The following is a 24,264-nucleotide window of genomic DNA, read 5'->3' as shown; positions in this document are numbered from 1 at the left end:
TAAAAAACAAAGATTAATATTTAATTCATGTTGCATTTATCTATTTTGATTTATAATATTTTTTATAAAAACATTTCATTTTACAAAGATGTTACATTCGATTACGTTGTATTTTGAATTGGCAGGGGAATATTTTATAAAACCTGACTAATTAATTATTAATTTCATTTTTAATTATTAGTTATTAATTTTTTTTTAATGTCTAATAATTTGAAGTTACCGGTTAAAATTTTGTTCATATTAATTTTTTCTGAGTAAAATGAACTTATAATTCGTATTATATAAGATATGGATGATAAAGAATCATATAAAGTTGAATACATAGATGAAATATCAACCTCATCAACTCAAGGCGAACAATATGTTTGGAAAAAGAAAAAAGCATTGCAAAAGACTAAAGCCAAAGAATTTAATTCTACCAAAGAAGATGATTACAATAAATTAACTACTGTAAAATCATTAAAAACAGCAACAACATCAACAGGTAGGGAAGATGATTTAATATTTCAAGCTAAGAAACAATATATTGTTTCTGAACGTGAGAAAAATGAGATTTTAGATAGAGAAGTACCCGATATAATTGAAGATATTTCTGAAATTTCGAATTTAGAATCATCTTTAAGTCCGAAAGCCCCTTTGGTCACTATAGATATAGAATCGACCGATGATTCTTTATCATTTAAAGAAAAATATTCAGCCGCTGTATCAGATGAAATCCGAAATATATCAGAAGTTACACAAGATAATGAAATCTCCACAGGACAAAATTTTAATTTACAACAAAGTAATAACGATACAGAAGAAGATGTATTGACATATTTCAATGAAAGCGATTCAATAAACGATGATAGTAATGATAAATCTTTCAATATTCATGTTTCTGAAGATGAAAAAAGTAATGTAAAAAATGATAATATTATATATGATATATCTTTCAAAGAAGATGTTTTACTTTGCGTTGTTATAAAAGAATCAACATCGCAACAAGAAAGTACTGTTTTAATAAATGATGTAACTGATACCTTACATAAAGAACAAAACAAGGAAATTAATATCACTTTATTAAATAAGGACAAAAAAGAGGATCTTGTAACAAGTAGTAATTCCGTTGAAAATTTATCTCCTGTCAGTGAAATCGTTGTTTGTGACAAATTTAGTTATAAAGAAGACTTGAATGATGGCGGTAGTAGTAGTTACAGCAGCAGCTTACGAGCGGATTTAAACGATATTAATGAAGACTTATTTTCTTTAACGGTTAAAGAAAAAACTTTGGACAGAAATGATAATGTTGACGTATCAAGAGAAAATTCATCAGAGAATAACGCAGATAAAATTAAAACATCCATTAGTATAGATTGTATTGATAAAATTTCAGTTGGTGATCAAAACGAATGTTTACATTTAAGTTTGAGCCCGACTTCGGAAAAATTGGATTATACGTTTTCATCTGATATTCAGGGTGATAAATTGGACAATTTAATTAATAAGAATGATGAGGCCGAATGTAAGACCTTTGGCAGGCCCGATAATGTTATTCACCCTTATGATAATGTAGATTATTTCATAAGAGTTGATAATTTATTTGAATATAGTCCATGTCAGGCTCTTACCGTTAAAGCTTTAGAAGATTATAATGAATATGACACCAGTACAGTAAAAGAAGGTGTGAAATTACAAGACGTTTCAAATTTTATTGATGTGAATTTTTCTTTTCTTAAAGATGATTTTAGCGATTCAGGTTCTCCGAACGTAAGTAGTTCGGATGAAAAAGACGGTAATGAAAAATCTGACCGAGATGTCGGCGTGCAAACGACGATAACATTGCTAGAAAATATAGAAGTAGTAGAAAGCGATTCGAAGAAAAATCTATGTCATGAAAATTACAGTAATAAAAATGATGAAGAACAAAACATATCGGTGTTAGAAAATGATAAAATTGAATTAGAATTTATTTCATCTGAAATATCTTCCGATGATGAAAAGTATTCTAATAAATTATTACCGGATTCGAATCGTTCCGAGTTATATTTTAATGTTTCACATAATTTACAACCGCATTTTTTAATAACGACTGAAAGGCCCAAAAGTATTTTAACCAAAGACTTAAAAAATATTGAAACCAAAGATGAGCCTTTTATGCGATCTGAAATGGAAATTTCTATTACACAATTATTGGATAGTTGTAACTTTTCTACAGAAAGTAAGAATAACGGTGAAGAAGTAATTAACGATGAGATAAATCCTTCTGATAACAATATTAAGAACGATGGAAATATAAATAAAAAATTAATAATCGTAGATAATTATAATAAAAATATAAAACACGAAGATCATGAAAATCTAGTAGAGATGTCTCCTTGTGCCGAACAAAATTTTATGATCGACCAACAACAAAGTACATTAGAAAATAATACTAATTTAAGTGATAATTGTATAAAAATTCAACAGAATGATGAATCGTCGTGCAGTTTATCGGAATTAAGTGAGGATACCGAAGAATATTATGACTTAGACGATCAATTGGATAGTCAAAATATTGCAAAAATAAACGATAATTCTTCTCATTTAAGGGCAGCACTCGATGAGGAAATCTTTCACGGTATGATGGAAGAATGTGCTTGGGGTGAATTTCAAAATAGAGCCGTTGAAGTTCTTAGTATGTTTCGTAGAAAACTTTTACCCGGCATTACTAGTGCAACCGATTGGATAGGATATTGCGAAAACGACAACCGTAATGATGACGATGATGATGTTGATGTAATGGAAAGAATAGAAGAAGAAAATGAAGACGAAAGTGAGAACGATCCATGTGACAGCATATTTGAAAGTGAATCTAGTTCTGAATTTGAAGAGATTGAAAACGTGAGTAAGGTTACCTATAAAACATTTACGAATGATGATATATATGGAGAAAAACAAGAATTAGGAAAAGAAAAATCAGAAGTAAATGAGATAATTAATTCTAAAGTATGCGGTAAAAAATTAAGCGATCCGAATTTAAATGAAGTTTTAAATGTTAAACTGAAATATAAACAACTTCTAAATATGGAATTAAGCAACACAGATGAACAAGATAGTAGGAAGCAGGAAACTCTTTCTCGAGAACTTGAAGAAGGAACTAGGGAAGATCGCTCTACTTTATTTGAATTTCCTACACCAACAGATGTTAAAAATGAAAAAACATACGAAAATGAAGTAAAAATAAAGACAACTGAAAACGATCCTATCGAAAGGAAAAGGACAATCGACGAGGATGACGAGGTCAGTACCGAAGAAACAGGTGTTGAGCCCAGCAGACCGTGGAGGAGGAGGAAGGAATACCTCGCATCGGACCGGAGCTTAGTATCGACCTGCGTTGCGGAGCACGCGCATTGCGGGGCCGCCGAGATGGTCCTCAGTGTAGAGCTGGAGTGCGGCTTGGAAGAGGGCTTACGTACACCTGACAGCGTACTCCACACGTCGGCCACATCGTGTAGTGAACTCCCTTCGGCCTACGCTGCGACTACCCTTGGACGGAACTGTTCAAAGGAAGACGTAACGTTTGTTGATAATAAGTCGGCCGTGAGTAGCGATGAAATTGTTTGTTCAAAAAACGATAAATTATTGTGTAGTAACAGTGAAAAAATATTTAGTGAAAGTGATGAATATAATCGTTTAATTTCGGATACTAAATTTATTTCTGATAAATCGAGTGTCGAAAATGAAAATGTAATTCAGAAAGATAGAACTAAGGATAATAACTTTGATGTCGATTTAGAAGAATTACAGAATAATTGTTATAAAAATAATTTAACGTTTAATTCAAAAAGTTATTCCGATAACGATAATGAAATTCAGTTAGTTTCGGATTCGAATAGAAATTATTTATTATTAATTCAAAATAATGTTGTTGAGAATGAAGGTACTATCAAGTGTAGTGTTGAGTTAAAGCGTATTGAAAATAAAAATAAAAACTTAGTAGAGGAGGTATCGGAAGATGTTTTAAGTAATAAACATGCCGGTCAGCTGACCGAGCTTCCGAAGGAGGATGAAACGGGAAGAGGGCTACAGGTGGGCGGCGAGGAAAGCGCTGAACCATCAAGAGACATTGTAGGCGACGCAACTTTATTGAAGCACTCTTCAGGGAACGATCCGAGTGGGGTGAAACGTATTGATAGTACTGAGAGTAACGTTTCTGAAAGGGATGTCGTAAACAATCGTACCGGATACTCTGGTGTTAAGTGTAGTGAAGAGATTTCTAACGAAGGAATTGTTTTACGTTCAGAAGATGAGGGAAAGAAAGACTTGTTAAACGATAAACAAGAAGTGAACTGTGATGACAAATATTTTAATTTAGTCGATAACGTGTTCGATAAGAAACACTACGGTGGACTTTTTCAGTTTAATAAAAGCGACATAAAAGAAAGTAATAAAAATTATACGAATGATCCACTCGAACTAGTAGCGAGCGAATTCGAAGACATGCGACAAAAAAAGAAGAACGACGTCGAAACGACAGAGGATGGTGCTGTTGATACGTCCGGAGACTGTTGCAACGGATATCACAGGGGAACTCTTAAGTCTGCTCTTAAAAGAAACACTAAATCGTCGAAAAGTTCGAAAAAGAAACACCGGGTGCAATTCGATGAATCGCTTAATAAATTCTTTGATGCAGATTACGTAATTTTAATTCGAGAGGATCCGGAAGATGGAGAAGGTATCTGTGAATGTGGTGAAGAACTGTGTTACGATTGTACCGAAGATGAAGAACTCGGTCTTCCGGAAGAAGTGCAGAGCCCTCGATTCGATTTGTGTGCCGCTTTTGAGCCACCGATGGAATTTGTGGATCAAGTCACACTCAGCCCGCCGGACGGCTACAAAGATATTTCGCAGGGATGCTGTCCCCATCATTTTCATCAGCGCCGACAACGTTCAGGTAAGAATTTTAATATTTATATTCTATTAATAATAATTTTGATTAATGTAAAATTAAACAAATATTTAACGACAATATTACTGTGTACGTAGAAATTATAATTAAGGCTAAATACAATTATAATTGTCACTTAATAATAATAGTTCATGAATTTTCAGCTGTTATTTGTTTAACGTAGATTGTAATATCTGAATGAATCGTTTGCTTTAACTACACATAATATTTATCTACAAAAACTTAAGATTATTATTATATAAGAAAAAATTTATAAATATTGATTTTAATTAGTAAATTTTTTTTGTACGTAAAGACAAAAATTTTCTTTTTTTTTACTGAAACAAAAAATTAAAATTTTATAATTAAAAGTAAACCAATTAGTTCATTTTAAAAGTTACAATACTTTCCTGTAAAGAGCTAACAAAAACCCTACTTCAGACTGTTACCCATTTTTTTTTTTAATTGCTTTGAATCTGATTTAAATGGTTGTAAAACGGACTTTCAAACGAAAGGCCACCACATCATCTCCTTCATATACACGTTGTTAAAACAAATTGTTAACTTACAGAAAATTATAATAAATTTTTTTTTTACCATTTAAATTTTTTTTTTATTTTATTCATCACAAGTTTAATTCTTATTTTTTTCAGCAACATAAATAAAGATTTGTTGATTTTTTTTATGTGGACCTACCTTAGAATATTTTCACATTGATTTTGTTCTATAAATAACTGACGTTTTAAAATTGTAGTGTAATGTATACCATGTAATGTAATTGTAATGTATACCATACTTCTAATTAAAATAAAATTAGAAATTAGAAGACGTATACGAACATTTTCCTAAGTAGATAACATCTTTGAATCAGTAAATCAATATACCGTCCATTCAGTTAACTTATAGTCTATGACTAACAGAGAAAGAATATTCTGTGGTTTATCAGGGAAATCTTGGGGTGTTTACCACAGTAGAAAACTTTGCTATCTTGATATGTTCTTGTAAAAAGGAAAAAAAATCAGTATTGATTTAGTTTTTCAACGATATGACTAAAGTTGTGAATTTTTCTTTTAATTTTACAGTAACATTTTAATTATTTTGTTATTAATTTTATATAAACTTTATTTCAGAACAAGGTTAATTTTATAAAGTACATATCTTTTCGTTTTAGTGTAATAAATGTGGATATAAACGTATAACAACTTGTATTCTATTCAGTACGCGGATTTTTTTTATACATACACACCTACTCTAATTATTTATTAATTTTTTGGTTTTCCTAACAATTAATTTAAAATTCTATTTATGGATTTTTCCGCAATTGGATTGAACAATTTTAATTAATTTAATTGTTCATTAATTCCATTATATTATAATTTATTTTAAATTGAGATTATTAATTTTTATTATAATCGTTTTATTTTACGCATTTATATATTATATATATATATATATATATATATATATATATATATATAACATTAATTTTACAATTTATAATTCCATTTTACTATAACATGTTTACGTACAATCATGTAAAATATGTTAAACGGATGTTTGTTATTTGATTGCAAACAAAAGATTTCGTAAAAAATTATTTAATAGAGGATGTGCGTGTATGATTTTAATTTTAATTTTCACATGATTAAAAAATATATTTATATACAGATAAAATATTTGAAAACGCGTCATTAATTTATCCAATTCTGAATATTTTACTTCTAATTGTACTATGCTTATTTACTTTTGCAGTTAAGTTTATTTTTCATAGTTAATCAGCATGCGTTTAATTTATTATTTTAGTTTATATATTGTTTAAACTTTACTTATAATTGTACTAAGCTTATTTTCTTTTGCAGTTTAATTAATATTTCTTTTCGTAGTTATTATCAGCATTCATTTAACTTATTATTTTAGTTTATATTTTGTTTAAACTTCATTTATTTAGGTCATAATTATATAGGATAATATCATAATAATTATAATAAATCTTAAAGTCGTTCAGTATAAATACGAATATGCGCGATTGTATATATATATTATTTTATATATGATTGTATATATATATATATATATATATATATATATATATATATATATATATATATATATATTCATGTGTATATAGAAATATTTGTGTACATTTCTTTTACTTAATTGTTATAGGTTATTATTATTTAATTTTACATATTGTGAACGTTTAATGCGGGTTTAAACTGTTTAAAACGTTTTATGCGAGTAAGTCACCATTAAATCACCAGTAATCACTATTACTGATTCGCATCTGGCATGCTGTAGTATACATATACGGTACTCATCCCGTGCACAATTAAACAAATCATAGAATGAATTAACGTTTAATAAGGTGATAGTAAATATTTTTATTTATTCATAAACATTTCTCATATTATTCATTTTACCAATTATGGATGATGAATTATTTGCCAAAATATGAAATTAAATTTTCTATTCTATCTTTCGAGCGATTTTTTTAAATATTTTATAAAACACAGATTTACCTTGAACAATAACAATTAGTAATTTTACACTTATCCACTAATGAGTAGTAACGAATAAATAACAAATAATACTTATTAATTTAGATTTACTATGCTTATTAAAAAATGTTATGATAGGATTTTTATTTTTCCAGTTATTAAAAATTTATTCCTGAAATTAATCGGAAATCATGTCATATTATAATTTGTTTAAATAATTATATAGTATCATATTGTTTTAATTCGATTTGTATACTTAATAAAATAAATTCAAAATGTGAATTCAAAAATACCTTTTTAATGTAAATTTTGAAATAAAATTTAAAAAATTAAGATTAAATGACCATTTTACCCTAATTTTTTTTTACGTTCGTAAAATTGTTCACGTTTTAAGATAATTTAAATGTGGATTTTTACTTTAAAATTCCGATCTTTTCTTTAATATGGTTAACGTTATGGATTTCTATAGGTAAAAAGAATGACTCGAGCTATTAGCTTCCCGTACGGAGATTTTTAAATTAACAATTCTACATTTACAACACTCAAACACGTAAAATACAATAAAATAAATAAATATAAAAATGTATACTTAACCGATTATAAAAAATATGATAAAAACAAATAAATAAAAAAATACAGAAAAATATTTTTTCTTACCTTATCCCATGTTCTAAAAATCGTAATTTTAGAATTCGTCTACTATTACTTTTTAACATTACGATTAAGAATATATGATAATGTACAAATTAACGGCTTTTATTCAACTTTGATGCCATTACACAATATATGTATAATATTGACAGCTAACTTAATAACAAAAGGAAAAAATGTTTTCATGAAAGAATATTTGAGTATGATAAGGTACGTATGAGAATGAATAACACTTATTTTAGATGAAAAATTTTTTATTCTAGATCAAAGTTATTATAATATTTAAATTTTCCTAGCCTTTTTTTATTGAAAATTTAAATAATTTAATGAAAAATGAGATATATGTTTTAAAAAACTGACTCACTACGTTTTCATTGAACTTAATATACCTGCAGAGTGTGTTTGTCCGATTGTAATAACTAGAAAAATAAACTACTAGAAAATAAATTATTTTAAAAAACTATGGCGTTGAGCAATTGTCTGTACGTTATAAATTTACGTATATTTTACAATCGTTTGTAAATTTCAGGCCACTAGAACTAGGAATAATAGAAAAAAAAACTTTTTTATTTCTATATTCTACGTTCCACGTTAGCAGTAAAAAAATTAAATAATCAAGTTGTTTTCACTTGTACCAACAACAATAACAATAGTGCAATAGAAAATTCTAATCGCTATAAATTAATGGTAGAAATATTCGATTCAATCAATTTTTTCCACTTAACAGATATTCAATGTGGATTGTTCCAAGCTTGAATTTTTTTCTTCATACGTATGTACCAGTATATATATATATACATATTTTTTTTCGTTATTGTTAGTATTTTACTTTAAATAAAAAATAAAATTTCTTTATAATCGGATTATTACGATTATTATTATTATTATTATGTAATTAATTATTTCTAATTATTTAATAAAATATATATCCTTTTTATTATTATAATTTTTTTATTTATTTATTCATTAAAATAGCACAAAAGGTTTGCCCTTTTATTTAATAATTACTGCTTTGATCAATAATTAAAGAACATAAGATTTTGCATATATTATTTTAGATTATAGAAGAAAATTCTATATTTTATTTATTGATTAACCCCAATATTTATTAATCATTAATAAGTTATTGAAAATATAACCAACTAGTAACAAATTTAAAATGTTAGATAATATCTTAAAATCAAATGTTCAAAAATCCTACACGAAAAATAAAAATTTAAAAGTAAATGCGCATTTTCATCTTCAAAAATCATCATCAATACATACTGGGAAATTAACTAAAGCATTATAAAAATTAAAATAAATAAGATATTTAAAAAAAATATATATATAACAAATAAAAATAGTAATCAATAAATCGATTACTAGCCGGTCAGGGTTCGTTTCGTTTGTCCTTCCCGTCTAACCAGTGGACTAGCGGTAAAACGGATCCTCGTTAAGTTCGTTATCTTTATGGGTGTGAGAATAATACTAATAAATAACAATTAAAGCCTGAAAAGCTCTCTTCCTCCAACGTTTCCCTCGTTCTTAAAGTAGAAGCTATGATAAGATCCTACTGTAGACGCTGCTGTTGTTCAGGTGTTTTTGACGCGTGGTTGGGTTTTGTTTGCTACAGGAGTTATCTGAACGATATGCTTCCTATTTTCGGTGGAATTTCGATAGGTTTAAAGGATACGGAGTCAAAAACTCCAGTGAAAAATTTCTAAAATTATTTATTCTCCGATGCCGTTTTTCAAAAATAATTATTTTCCCAATATTATTATTTTACCACTACTGTCCGACTATTCGAATATCATTGTGTCAATAATCATCAATTTGCGTAGTAACGACTCTATATTCTTTCTGTATTTTTGAAAATTTAATCGCAAAATTTTCGGATGATTAGAAACTATACTTAGCAAGTCAAAAATGAGTTGGGGCATTTTGGTCCCCCCTTTCCATTTCCGACAATACGAGGAATGATACGTGAATAATATTACGAACACACTTCTGTCATGGCTCCAGTACGGGCATATTCGATTCAATTAATCTGTACATTATTGATAAAGACACTTCTATACATAATGTGCCAATGTTAGCTTTACAATCACATCAGTTTGAACTCGTGAAGAATTTAACAGCAACTCGTGATGCAAATTTTACAGCGCGAGTCTGAACGTAGCACTCTTGGTCAGCAGTTAACTGAAAATTACGCACTTTTGCTGTTTCAGTGGACCGACATACTCTCATTATTTTAGCTTACTTTGAATAATAAGAAAGCATCTCTTCTTTGAAAGCATATCTTTTTAACTTTATGATTACCCAATATTGATAGCCAAAATAAACAATCAAAACCCATGAAAGTTAGCTAAATTTTCTAATTTAAGCTTACTACAACAATAATAATAATAAAATATTAGAATATTTTAAATTTACAGATTTGGTTGGACGATTAATATATAGATCTGAATTCGGAATTTTTTTCTTTTACCATGTGACAGAGATAATGAAGTTAAAGGATTAATTTTCTTAAGGCATCTAATATTTTAACTCCCATTAGGAATATTGCGATAATTCCAATTGAAATAATGCCCAAGCTTTTAAGGAAGGTCATTAGGAACAGGAACAGTTAAATCTACAAAGTTTTATTAACATCTGTCCAGTGGTTTTTTCGTGATGCTCACATAAGGGTGACCCTAGTTATCATTTTATTATATGTAGATAACAAAATTAATCACGTACGTAATAATAAATAATCAATATTTAAGAAACAAAAAAATTTTCTACCTAAGATAATAATAATTCTTTTAAATTTTAATAAATAATATAAAAATCTTTGAGACCAAAATACTGGTCTCCAATGTTATTCAAAATTGAATATTCTAATTCCATTGCTAATGAAGTAAATTTCCCAACTATCTAATTTCTGTTTCAGGTTTAAAATTTTGATATCTAGCTAAATGAGACAATCCTAATATAGGAGATGTTTCTACATATAGGAGATGATTGAAATTTTATATTTTTCTGTCTTTTCGGAAATAAATATTTTCTTATTTCATCCTACATAAAGGGCGTGGTCTATGGTATAGTGGTCTGTTTGAATTAATTTTAAGTTGCTCAGCTGTATTTAAGCTAAATTTCAATTATTTACTTAGCCTTCTAAGATGATATTATATCATCTTAGTTTTTATTTATATATGTATATTTAAACAATTTATTGACTGACTTATGTAATATTTTTTAAATATCAGTTATTATTTTTATATATATATTTTTTCTTTTATTATAAGGTTTTTTTTATATTTATGTTTACCTTTACTTATTTACTATATCTATTAATGAAAATTTTTAACATTTTGATATTGTGTATACATTCCATATTGCTATTGAAGATTAATAATCAAACATCATAAAAATTCACAAACATCTATAAACATAATCAAACATCTAAAAATTCGTTATGCAAGTAATGTGTACAGTATATAATATGATTATTACAATATGTGAAATATTAGTACTATAATTATGCAACTTAAGTGTTGATGTTTTAAAAATTTCTAAAAAAAAAACATACGGCGAGATGTTTAGAACAGCTTTTAAAAAAATCGTTTAAATTTTAAAATAAACGATACGTGTTTAATGTACGTAAAAGTATCATTAAAAGGGATATTTTTTTTTGTTTTATTCAGTTACACCATTATTAACATTTTTTCTGTTGATAAACACTTTTATTGAAATTGTTTTTACGTATTGGCTACTGTAATCATAACTTAACCTCCTTTTTTTTACAAATAAAGAACTATGTTAAACGTTTACTGAAATAGATTAGAAAAAAAGATTATTCTGAAAAGCCGATTATAAACGGTCTTATTTAAAATGTTAATCTAGTTGATCATTTTACTTGTTGAACAATATTCATCCGGTTAAACAATTCGGTGGTTTTGGATTCAAGTCCCGGTCAAGCATTTTTTCCACACATCAGATATTTTTTACCCATCATGCTATCCGTGAATAAATTATAAATAAAATTGTGGCTACACAGTATGAATAAACTACGCATAAGACAAAATAATAAATAAGTAAAAAGATAATAAATATTAATTTGCAAAATACTCTGCTTATGAAATGAGTATTTTAGAAGGATTTTTTTAGTATAAAAGTAGAAATTAAAATTGTATTATAAAGAATTGTTGAATTACAACAAATATGTTAGTTTATACATACACAGATATTTTAATTTTTTTTTTCTTTTATTTTGTTATTATTTTTCTGAAAAAGCTACAAAAGGTACTCAGTTTATCGTGTTATTTAAGTACTATTTATTAGAAAATTAATATTTATTATTTCTTCATTTTTAATTTATTATTTTACTTATAAAATAACTACACTTTTTCCACAATAACTATTGATGTTTATTATTTAATTCCAATTACCATTTGCGTTAAGATTTAAAGTAAACTTCTTGCAAACAATTTTTGAACGAAATCATGTTTTCTGCGTTTAAATCCTTTTTACTTTCCCGTCTAGATAGCGCTATAGCAGAACTACAGCTCAAGAAGGAAAAGTATTGTAATCGGTCCAATTTGGACATGTGCGGTTTACACCGGATCTTGATATTTTGACACCTAAGGAACCCAACAAAAAAAAAAAACCGGATAGAAATTTTCCGGATGTTAATATTCGTACAGTGTGTGTGTATTCGGTGTTGGCATTTAAATCACCTTATATCTCCATAACTATTGGACCGATTTTGACTAAACTTGGTTAGATTACTTCTATATATGGGGCATTGATGACATTCAATTTTCTTCAACTTATAAGTCCAAGGAGATGAGGCTGCAGAGCAAGGTCACCCTCAGTATTTCGAGATTTCACCTAATTAAGATCAGGTTTTTCTTAGATACATTTGTTAAAAATAAAAAAATAACAATATTTGCAAAAAAACATTTTGCATAATCGCACCCTATCCCAAAAAATTCTGTTGTAATCGTCAGCTATGTTGTGACATCACAGGTAAACGGTAAAATTAAATAAATGAATAATATTGAAAGTGTAAAAATGTAATTCGGTAAGACTGGTTCTCTATCTCGATAGCCCGTTTCACTCTATACCTGGAGCGTTAAGTCTAGCGGCTAACAAGTCTGCCGACTGTACAAGCGAAATTTATTGTATGTAAGTTGTGAAATTACTTAGTACCGACGTTCGCCGCGGTTATACTGCCACACCGCGCAATTTAAATACGGTATGCGCGCGCGCTTTAGTTAGAATCACAAACTAAATAAAGGAAAAATATTATATTTAAATAAAATGATAAATGTTTTAAATTAAGTTGTACGCGTATGTAAGCCGTACATCAGAATCAACCCACCAGTCCTATAACTGTGATGTCAGCATTTTTTTTAACGCAATAAATTTATTTATTTTTTTAGACTACATTATATTTCATAACATTTTATTAATTAAAATGAATAGAAATCTGGAAATAATTAACAAAATATTAAAACGTAACCAATCCGTGGTTTTGATTACTTAGATCTCTTTTCCAGTATTAATCAGTCTTATTTAAATTTCTTCCACTCTAGCGTATTCTATTTTTCTAATAAACAAATTCTCATTTATAAACATAAAAAGTTATTTGTCCATCACTTTGATCAATTCATGGAAGTACACACCAGTATAATCTATATTTATCTCTCTTTGCTTATCTGAACGAGTAGTAATTATCTCAACGAGGATCTGATACTAACTGCTAAATAATTTCTTCAAAACGCACTTAAAAATTTGCATCACAGGTAAGATATATTTTATATAAATGGACAAATATTGGTACGTTTGTGTCTTACGGATTAGCCAGATGGAGCCAGTTTGAAACAGTAAACCCAAAGATGCGCAGTAATTCCACATTAGGTATATAAATTATTGTTGGCACTGCTAATAATACAGAAGAGATAGTGCACCGCGATAGAACATCGTAGGTAGCAAGAAGCCAGTTGTCGGTCCAACAATTCCTTTCTACTCTGAGGTCAACTGGGCTTTTTAAACTTTGGGGAATATTATTTCATTCTAGATCATGTATACTTGCCGACCTCCGTGGCGCGAGTGGTAGCATCTCGACCTTTTCACCCGGAGGTCCTGGGTTCGAATCCCGGTCAGGTATGGCATTTTTTACACACGCTATAAAACACTCATCTCATCCTCTGCGGAAAGAATTGCTTGACTGCGGACCCGGAGGTTAAAAAATAAAAAAAAAACATGTATACTCTTAAATATAAGATATTTTTATACATAATATACGATATTTTCATTTTATTATAAAGCTGTTTTTATGTCGCTAGATAACGATAAAAATATCCAGTTTTTTATTAACTGTCACTCATATTCTTCCCACGTACTAAACTCATTTCTTAAATTTAACTGGTAGATTATGCAGCGACAATTCGGTGGGGTATTTGCTATTTTTATCAGTAAATATAAATAAACGCTAAACTTTCTAAATATTCAGTGCTATAGTTTTTTTTGTATTTTTTCTTTTTATAGATTATTAAAACAAAAATAAAGAAAGTAGATTTTAATACTGAAAAATGTTTACTTTAAAATGAACAAGAATATAAACAGTGTTTGGTTTTTCTGTGTAAAATCTCGTTTATATGCTATTCAATGTTTTATATGATTGTCTATACAAACATTTCGTTTGAATTTTCTTTTCTCTAGAAACCACTATTATTAAATAAATTTAAAAAAATAATATTTTATAATTTTCGTTTTTGGCTCCATTATAAAATCTTTTGTTTAATTAATGTACTTATATGACTATTTAATAGAAGAATTTAGCGATTTATTACTTTGAAAATATATGTAACGTTTATTGCATAATTATTTAGTGTTTATTTTTGACTATTGTGAATACAAGTTTGGTAATAAATTTACTCACATATACAAAATTAAATACATAAATGTATATTTTGTGTGTACCTTTTTTACATTATGTTATCATTAACATATCCACCTATTTTTTTGGTAATGGAATATATTTTTATTTCTATATATATATATTTTCACGCTGGGTGAGCGGTGAAGTAGAGGCTTGCTTTCAAATGGAAGGTTTATGGATTCTAATATTGGTCATTAAGGCTTGACGGTATTCGCACACTAAAAATTTAATTTCTTGTAATCAGTAATTGTGATTGGATCAATAGTCGAGTTACTTGAAAGAATAAATTATATAGCCCTAATAAATGATCCATCACATAAAAGTAATTTTCAAAAGAGAATGGGAAAATCATCCTCATTATATCTCTTACCAGGCTTATTAGGGAAAGTGTAGATGTGAAATGGTTTCCTGTTGTCTTCTTCAATGTACTGAGTATATTATTTCACATCAGCATGCCAAGTCTATCGACATTTGTATAATATCCATTCCTGCAATTGACAGCTTCTCTCTGGTTAATAAAGGGACTACGTATATTGATGAAATTTCTACTGTCAGGGAGCCCAATTCTGATTATAGCCTCCTCTAAACCTGATACTTTATATACGTTACCGATATAAGAAATTAAATTGATTAATGCGAGTTGTAATTCTTATGATTTACACGGTTAACAATTACGAAGAAGAGAAGTGTTATCTGTCGAATTCGTATACCCCGTTTTGTTATGCATACAAATAAATATATAAGAGTATAAAATTACAATTAATTTGTTTCCTTTATAAATGGATTTCAACACTTGTTCATATAGTAATACTAAATACACAATTTTTAAAATAAAAAACTGGTCTACATATCCTTAACAAGAAAACAAAATTCCTTACTGTACGCCGGATGGCGGAGGTAGATTTCACAGGTGCTAAGTAGGGGATAAAAAAGATTTCCACTTTAAAGTTAAGAAAAACGTTAAATTTACTTAATACGACAATGGTTGCATGTGAAAAAAATTTCACATACGACAAGCCCCATTTTCTTACAATTCCAGCAATATTTTGGTTATCCCTTGCCGTAAGGGGGGTTAGTCATATCAAAAATTGTTTCAGACAAAAGTTTCAGGTAATATTTAGAGGGCTAATACCGATTCGATACTGTGTCTATTAAGGAAGGTATGACTTTTTTTTTGTCTTCGAAACCTCATTTTTCCATCTCCTGGGCCAATGGTTGGTGATATCAAATAACTTTACTTAGATATGTTTTAGGCGCTTATCCAAATAATAGTAGGAACTTTAAACGAATTCGATATTTTACTTAATAAGAAAGTTATAGCAATATTTTGTTTTTTTGTAAAAGTCCCCCCATGGTCCGATTTTGCCCATTAACGAACTCGACGGAGATTTTGGGTCGTTATATCTTACGTATCAGTTTGAAAGTAATTGGCGCAAAATTACGGCAGTTATCGTGTCCATAAGAAAGTGAAATATATATATATATATATATATATATATATATTTATAGATAGATAGATAGATATGTAAAGGTATATATAAACTTTTGAACGGACGGGGGTTTTGGGACCTGAGGGATATGAAACGCGAAGATATGTCGAAATTTTCCGGAAGTCGAATCATGGTATCCATACAATAGGTAGCTTTCTTATGAAATCTACCTAAAATTGAATACTGATTTACTATGAACCACTATTTTTACTTAATTACATCTATTCTTTTTATTTTCAATAAATTGTCATTTTATTCGTAATATTTTGAAATTGTTAATTTATATCAGTATTTTATTTTGGTAAAAAGCTTTCATGACGTGATATTATCGTATAGTATTTTTTTTACTTTCTCACAATTATGTAAGATGGTCTTCCAAATAAACCGTTTAAAAGTAGGATATAATGAAAAATAAATTAAGTGTAATAAATAAATTAAAGTATCACAGAATTTTAAAAGGAACGAAATATGATCGGTTGAAAGTGTTCATATTATTTTAGTTCAGATCATAGGCCTGAAAGTTATGTAATTTTCTTTCTGAAGTTATATCAGAGATTATTTTACTCTACCGGAGTAGCATCTAGGTATATACTTTAGGTTACAGTTTCCGTTGCCAAAGTGCATAATTAACGTTTAGAGGGTCAGAAAATTGCCTAGGAGGTGTAGGGGAGAGTTTTTTTTATATTCTCCTACTAATTTAAGCACCATTCATTTCATCCGTTAAACCTGATCGCAAAATTAATTCAATTTTGAATTCATTTCCTTTCCTTAAAGTGCAGTTTAGAATGAGATTACTTTGTATTTGCGTTATAACGTCGGTGTTTATGCGATAATTAACGTAATTTACTTTGCCGTAACGTGTTTACGTAATTATTAATTAGAAATTTATTTAAATAATTAATAATATTTGTAATTTTATAATTACCTTCATGATTTATTCTATTGTGTAATTTTAATTACATATCAATCCGCCATTTAAGAAGCCCTTTACGCTGTTATTAATATCTAATACGCAAGTTTTATGAGGCGCTGTTAGGTACGAATTCCATTTTGACGTTATCTTAATTTATGCGGAGGAGGAGCAAAATGTTAATTAAATGTCAATTGTAAATAATAACTGGCAATTTACAAAAAAAAAGTTACGAAAAAACTCCGTTATAACAGTTAAAAATGAATAAAAATAGTAGTTTTTTCATTTTTAAATTATTATTAAAATACGATTTTTATGAATAGTTTTTTTTTTTTAATCTTAAAAGCATATTTTGGTTTTATTACTTCTCAATTTTTATACATTCGAAAATCAAATTTCTTTTTAAAAATAGTGAAAGCCAAAATATCTCGTAATTAAATAGTTTGTCCTCTTTGGATTTCAGTTGTTTAGCACATGTTAGTTACTTTTACACAACTATGAAAAATTAAAAGTTTAAACTATTTTGAACAAAATCATTTTAACCTTGCTGAAAATTTTTATAGAAATATATATAAAAACAGGGAGACTCAATTTTTGTTTTACTGTATTTTTAATAAAATAGAAATTTACCGAGTATTGGCGGAAGAAATTAATTTTAAATAGTGTGCGTTTCAGTTCCCAAATCTGAAATTGATGGCATTTTATACAATCATTATGATCCTTTTAAAACGTTTTTACATAAAATATCAAAAACTTCTTTTTAAAATTTCAAATAAATTTAATGTCATAGTATCCGGTGATTTTAAAGTTAATGTTCTAGACAATTCTAGCCTTGTATTGATTAATTCAATTTGAGTTAGCGGGACTATATAGGGCTATTTCTCTCCCAGTCAAATAGAATTACACGTACTTTGGCCACCTGTTTTGATAATATTTCTTTTAAATTAAATTTGGAAGTAAAACAAGTCACCAAAACCAAAAGAAAAAAAACCAAAATGACTCAAACTTATGTTATGTCATTCAGAATTCAGGTAATTGAAAAATCTAATAAATTATTTCCCAGTCTATCAAAATAATTAATTTTTTTTTATCTCCTCCGGCCGTATCAACATGAAGCATAACAGCCTGGGGGAGTATCCATAACTCTAACGATCCAACCCGCCTACCGGCTGTAAGTCCGGCATGACAGGCAGGTCCACCGATACGATCTTGATATCTTTTCCCTGCCTCTAACCTCCAGTCCAAAGCCACCAAGTCCGATAAAGTCGTACCCAGCGACTATACTCTGGTAGCTGAGACTCGGTCTTGCATTGCCTGCCTCAAACGGAGACAACCTGAAGGTCACCTCCGTCAGAACTCCGACTTATCAGCTTCGGGGGACCAGAGTCCCTGTGTTTCATCATCGACGGTCACCCGCCCAAGCGTGGACAGATGCCGACACCACAAGGAGCTGTCCAGCACCCCATTGCTACCTCACCATTCACGGTACTGAGATACGAGTGATCAGTCCCGCGAAAGGATATGTGGCCCCAGCCCCAGCAGCTATAATATTTGTCATCAGGATCACTCATGGAAGCCCGATATTCACCTAGCCGACCTTAACCTAGTGTTCAATAAGTTTCCTCGCAACACCGTACGTGGTCACAACGGTGGCGTTCTGCGTTGTCCCATTAGCTGGACGAACTGAACACACTCGAAACTCGGTCGACCGAGTTTACTAGAGCGTATGGCTTTAGTAACCTTCAACTCAGTCGTGGTACATTCAATATCCGCAAGTAAACTACTGACCTGCGACCGCTTCTCTTCTTCATGCTGACATGCAGGTCCTTAGCTTTATCTTGAAGAACGATTTTCAACGCAACCGCCTTATCAGCGCCCTCAACCCGAATTTTCAAATCTCCTGCTGGGCTCTGTTTCACTGACAGCACATTCCCCAATTTCTCCGTTGCAGCAGTCTTCTTAACTGTCTTCAGTAACTCAGCGTAAGAGCGCCCAGTCGCCTTAACCACAACAGTACTACCGTCAACAACCTCCGGGGTGGAATGCCGTGAATGGATCACTTTCCCTTGCTTAACACCAATGACCTGGGACAATACCATCCGGACCGGGGATCCCACTCGTCCAAAAACAAACAGCACCATATGTTTCAGGCATGAGCCAATCTGACCTCCTGGTAGGAAAAACAGGGAATCTGAAGTCTTGTCATATATCCGTCGCAGGGACGCTAGAGCCACCCCCAACGTGACGTGGGCATCCTTAGAGAAATCATAAAACAAACAGAACCGTCAATCATCAGAGGGACCGGCGACCCTCCCTAGAATGCGGAAGGTATCCTTCAACATATCCCCCGGGTGGAGTTCAGATCGCCACTAAATATAGTCCTGAGGATGAGGCTCCGATAAGTCTATAAAACGGCAAGTAGGGTAATTGGGGAGCCTTTACGCCCGAAGGATCCCTCACACGTACAAGTTTGTTCATGACCCCATTTGATCAGGGTCTTGTCACTACTTCAACCAGTGCCTCATCAGACATGAACCACTTCAAAACATGACGCAGGTCACCTTTATCCATCGGAGCCTGCGTAGACACCGCCCACGTTATCGCCTCCACGTATGTGGCCACATCATCCGTATCAGGCGAAACATCATTCCAAAAATACTTAAATTTCTCGACTTGCAAAACGAAATCACACAATCCTGCCGAACACCGCTTATCTGTGAATCCGTATTAGGATTCCGACAAACTTCTCAGATTGTAATTCATCAATGAACCAAAGCAATTTTTCCATGATAAATCGAAAGTGTACTCTGTGAATGAAGTCTCTTCCTCCTCCTCCTCCTCCGAACTGGAACTTCTATTACCGATCTCCATTTCAACCGACTCGCCACATCCCTATCCACCATCTCCTCCATGACACTCCCCGTAGGCGAAATGGGGCCACTGGCACCAGCTCGCAACTTCTTCGAGTTCTCTTCTCCCGTAGGAAAGTTATTCAACCGCCTGTTCGACGACGATTCTTCTACCGGTTTTACTGTAACATTACCCAACCTGGGATTCATCCGAGACGTCTGCAACAAGGGAGGAAATTCCCTCCCCAAATCATCCCCACAGTCGTCTTCAACCTCCGATAAACTATCGACTGCAGACTCGGTGATCACCACTCTGCGCCTTTTGCTCCGTAGACCCGTCCTAGAGGTCATCCTCTCTTGAGCAACCGTTTCTCCAATCGATGCAGATTTACTGCTGCGTGAAGATCTATTCTTGGACTTTCTACACGGAGTACATTTCCCACCATCGATCTGGGGCCGAGTACTATCATCGCCAGAACAACTTTGCTCAGAACCAGACATCACAAAACAAACAAAAAATACAAAATAAGTAACAGAGGTTCGTAAAGCGTACAAAAAATGCAATTAGCAGGATAAAGGTCCCCAAAATCACAGAGAAACGTAAAAATAAGTAATAACCAGTGATACAGAATAAACTGTGTCCAAAGCGCACCAGAAAAATTAGAAAATTCTCAAAATGGAAAAACTTTCTAGGGTTGAATATAAACAAACAATGAACAGCAAATAGCTGATGTAAACAAATCCTTCTTTCCCCATATTTTCGAAGACAATCAAGCGAAAAGTATCAAAATACGTCAGGAATAATTATAAAAATAATGAAATAGCTGAAAACATCGTCCACAGCCACACAAATCTACTACTTTGGCAGAAAATTGCTAAAAACCGTAGTTATATTTGGAATTTTGGGCTAATGAAATCGTTAAAAACGAGTCTTAAGCTTCTAAAATGGCAGAAAACTGGTCGGAACTTGACTAAACGGCCGTAATGTTGTCAACAGGCACCAATTTCGCTAAAAACAGTTTAATATTAAAAAATAAATGCCTTAGCTTATAAGGCAGGTAAGCATAGCCAAGCCTCGGGAGACTTCGAAGATAAGGTGTAAATAACACTCAAAACAAAAAAATAAAACGAATAACACAAAAAAAAACACAGGAAAACGAACTTAAAGCAATAAAACGCAACTAACAAAACGAAAACTAGAACGAAAAAACAGAAATTTGTAAAACTGAAAGCGAGTTGTTGCAGACACGTCTAGACGTCACGAGATCTCAGCTGACTTCAGAAATAAATAATATTAATTCATTTCAAACAAACCCATTCACCTTGATTAATTTGTTAATGAATTAGTATTTCGTATAACCGGGTTGATACCTAAGAATTAAAATTTGTGTGTAGATATTTGTACCGAATTAGGATTCAGTTACTAACAGACCTAAGTGTATTACATTTTTACAACTTATACTGCAACTTTTATAGCTACGGTATTGTATTTTATGGAACAGATAAATTTTATTTGTACACTTCTTGGAGTCAAAATAAATTAAAAAATCTACGGTTTTATGTTATTTGCTAGCTCATTACAATTACCTGCTAAATCCCGGCTTTTTTCTCCGCAAAAATATACAAATGTACACTGCAGTAAAAAAAAAAACATGTTTTTTAATAAAAAGTATTACTGTATAACTAAAATATAAAGTTTTTCAATAATTTTCTTTTAAAATACTTTAACTTTTTATTTTAAAGTATGGATTTTTTCAACTATTTAACGCAATGTGTACATTACAAATCTTTCGTTACTACACTAATTTTATGTTCTCGATGTTAATGATTATTACACAATAAAAACAGAGGTCTACTTTATTTTTAAAAAAATTAATATAAAATTATCCTTTAGGTTACCATTTGTATACAAGGAGTATAAAAGCACAGTTGGCGAAAGACTTTTTTTTTTTTTTTAAACTACACTAGCTGGACAAATTCCAGCTAAATTTTAATCTTGATAACATTAATAAATGTAACGTCTAATATTTTTAATACTTATCTCGTGGTTATTTGTAATTTCTTTTAAGAACTTAAATCAGACATTTTCAAATCTAATTTGAAGTTATGTTGAACGGAGTTTAAATTCTTCAATTTAATTTATCCATACAAATTTTCTTCCATTGTTGACATAATTCGCTTTGTATTTCATACTATAGTAGCAATTAATTTGACTAAGATATAATAGGTATTTTAAGGGAAAAAAATTTTCAATTTGTTTATTGTTTATTATTTACGGTAATGCAGTGACAAGTCACTACTGGCTATAATTGTTGATGCGACTATAAATAAAATTATTTTTTAAAAATTCAATTTAAAATTACTTTTAAATTAAATATTAATTTTTATATAGAAGGCATTATCATAATTTACAAAGAGAATCGATTCAGACATTAGTTCATTATTAGAGTGTTTACAAATTTTCTTTGAAAGCAAGAAAATTTTGTAATTTTAAAATCAGTCAAAAAAAATTGTAAGACTTTCCCGTAATATATAAATTTATAAAATTGTTAAATCATTCCTTGATTTTGCGTTAAAATGTTAATTTTTATATTTATTTTCATACGAAAATTTCGAAATTGTCTATGGTTAGTTTATGAACTTCGAGTTTGATGCAAGAGAAGTGTTAGAAATTTTATAAAAAAAAAAAATATATATACGTTAACTGCAGTAATAATTTATTTCTCGACACAGTAAAAGATACAATGATTGAAATGTTACAGTAACGAACTGTACAGAACATTTGAAAACATGAAAAATACAGCTGCTACAAAATATTAGTACCGATTCTGGTTGTATCACAGTGACCGGACGGACGGTGGTGTGTCGGTAGTGATTGGACACATCATTGGATCAATGAAACAAACTCGAATTTTAACTATCTTTTGCATTATCAACACTTTTTCATTTTTGTTTTCGTGTTAAATCTATTTGATGCACACTCGTGAGTAATTCAATTTTAGCTATACCACATTTATGGGGCTTTGCGTTGTTGGCGTCTTATAAATGGTGTAGAACCGTCGTGTTTCTTAGCGTATTATATATCGATTTTTTTGCAATAAATACCAAATATTTACTTAGTAAATCTTCACCATTATTCTTAGCATTAGCTTTGCCTTATTTAGGGAAATAAGTTGTATTAAAATTGATTGATATGGTGTTTATAAATAACTTAATCATATCTTGTTGTCGATATTATTATTATTATATTTGTTTATCGTGTATGTATCTATAAATAAATAAGAAATAAAATCCCTTATAATAAATACTTATAATACATAAGAAATAAAAAAATAGATAAAATAAAGTAAGGATAAAAGTAAAGGAACCCTCCTGAGAAACAATCTTTTAGTATTAAGAAACCTTTTTGTATTTTATTTTATTTCTTTTCTCTAATTAAACTCAAAGCTTATGCATGAAAATGTTCTTTCTCGTTGTGTGTGGAACAAGCTGTCCTTTTATAAAAATTGTCAAGCCTACTTATTGAGATTCTTTCTAAAACCACTTGATGAAAAGCACAAATATTCATGCTTAGATCAGCAGATCAAAATAAAAAAGTCAGTTAAGTTTTATTTTACAAATGGAATCCGTCGTTTTAACATGAAAGGTTCACATTAAGGAAAAAATCTTGATGTGGACATCACATGACTTCCTTGCACGTCTATTAAATTACATATTCACAGTTTTTTAGAATGAAAAGTACATAAAATTTTATTTCATTAATAACTTCTGATATTTTTTCTTTTTTTTATTGCTATTATTGAATTATTGTTTATCGTTAAACCTTTTTTTTTACAATCAGAGGTTAATAATTATTAATAAATCAATTTATTTAAATTAAAAAAAAAAAAAAAAAAACTAACCGATGTGGCTTTCCGTAGTAAGACCCAAATATTTCATTAATTAATGTTTCATTTGGCTGTGTAACTCTGGAACCAGTGAAAATAAGTACTATTTATGAATATCGTTGAAAAGCTCTAAATGAGGGCTTATTACTGCAGTTAAGAA

The 24,264-nt window shown here is 29.9% G+C and overlaps 1 protein-coding gene across 1 annotated transcript in view; it reads left to right on the top strand.

Annotated features, from left to right (window-relative positions):
• The first annotated feature begins 288 nt into the window (after positions 1 to 288).
• The window catches only part of LOC142319869 (uncharacterized), a 535,079-nt gene continuing 511,103 nt past the window's right edge, over positions 289 to 24,264 (top strand). Inside the window, exon 1 of the mRNA XM_075357543.1 lies at positions 289 to 4,915. Coding sequence (XP_075213658.1) covers positions 289 to 4,915 — 4,627 coding nt within the window. The remainder of the gene's footprint in view (positions 4,916 to 24,264) is intronic.

The sequence above is a fragment of the Lycorma delicatula genome, chromosome 2 (assembly GCF_047948215.1).
Source record: "Lycorma delicatula isolate Av1 chromosome 2, ASM4794821v1, whole genome shotgun sequence".
Lineage (NCBI taxonomy): Eukaryota > Metazoa > Arthropoda > Insecta > Hemiptera > Fulgoridae > Lycorma > Lycorma delicatula.
The sequence above is the reverse complement of the archived record's forward strand: the minus strand, read 5'-3'. Positions and strand labels throughout refer to the sequence as shown.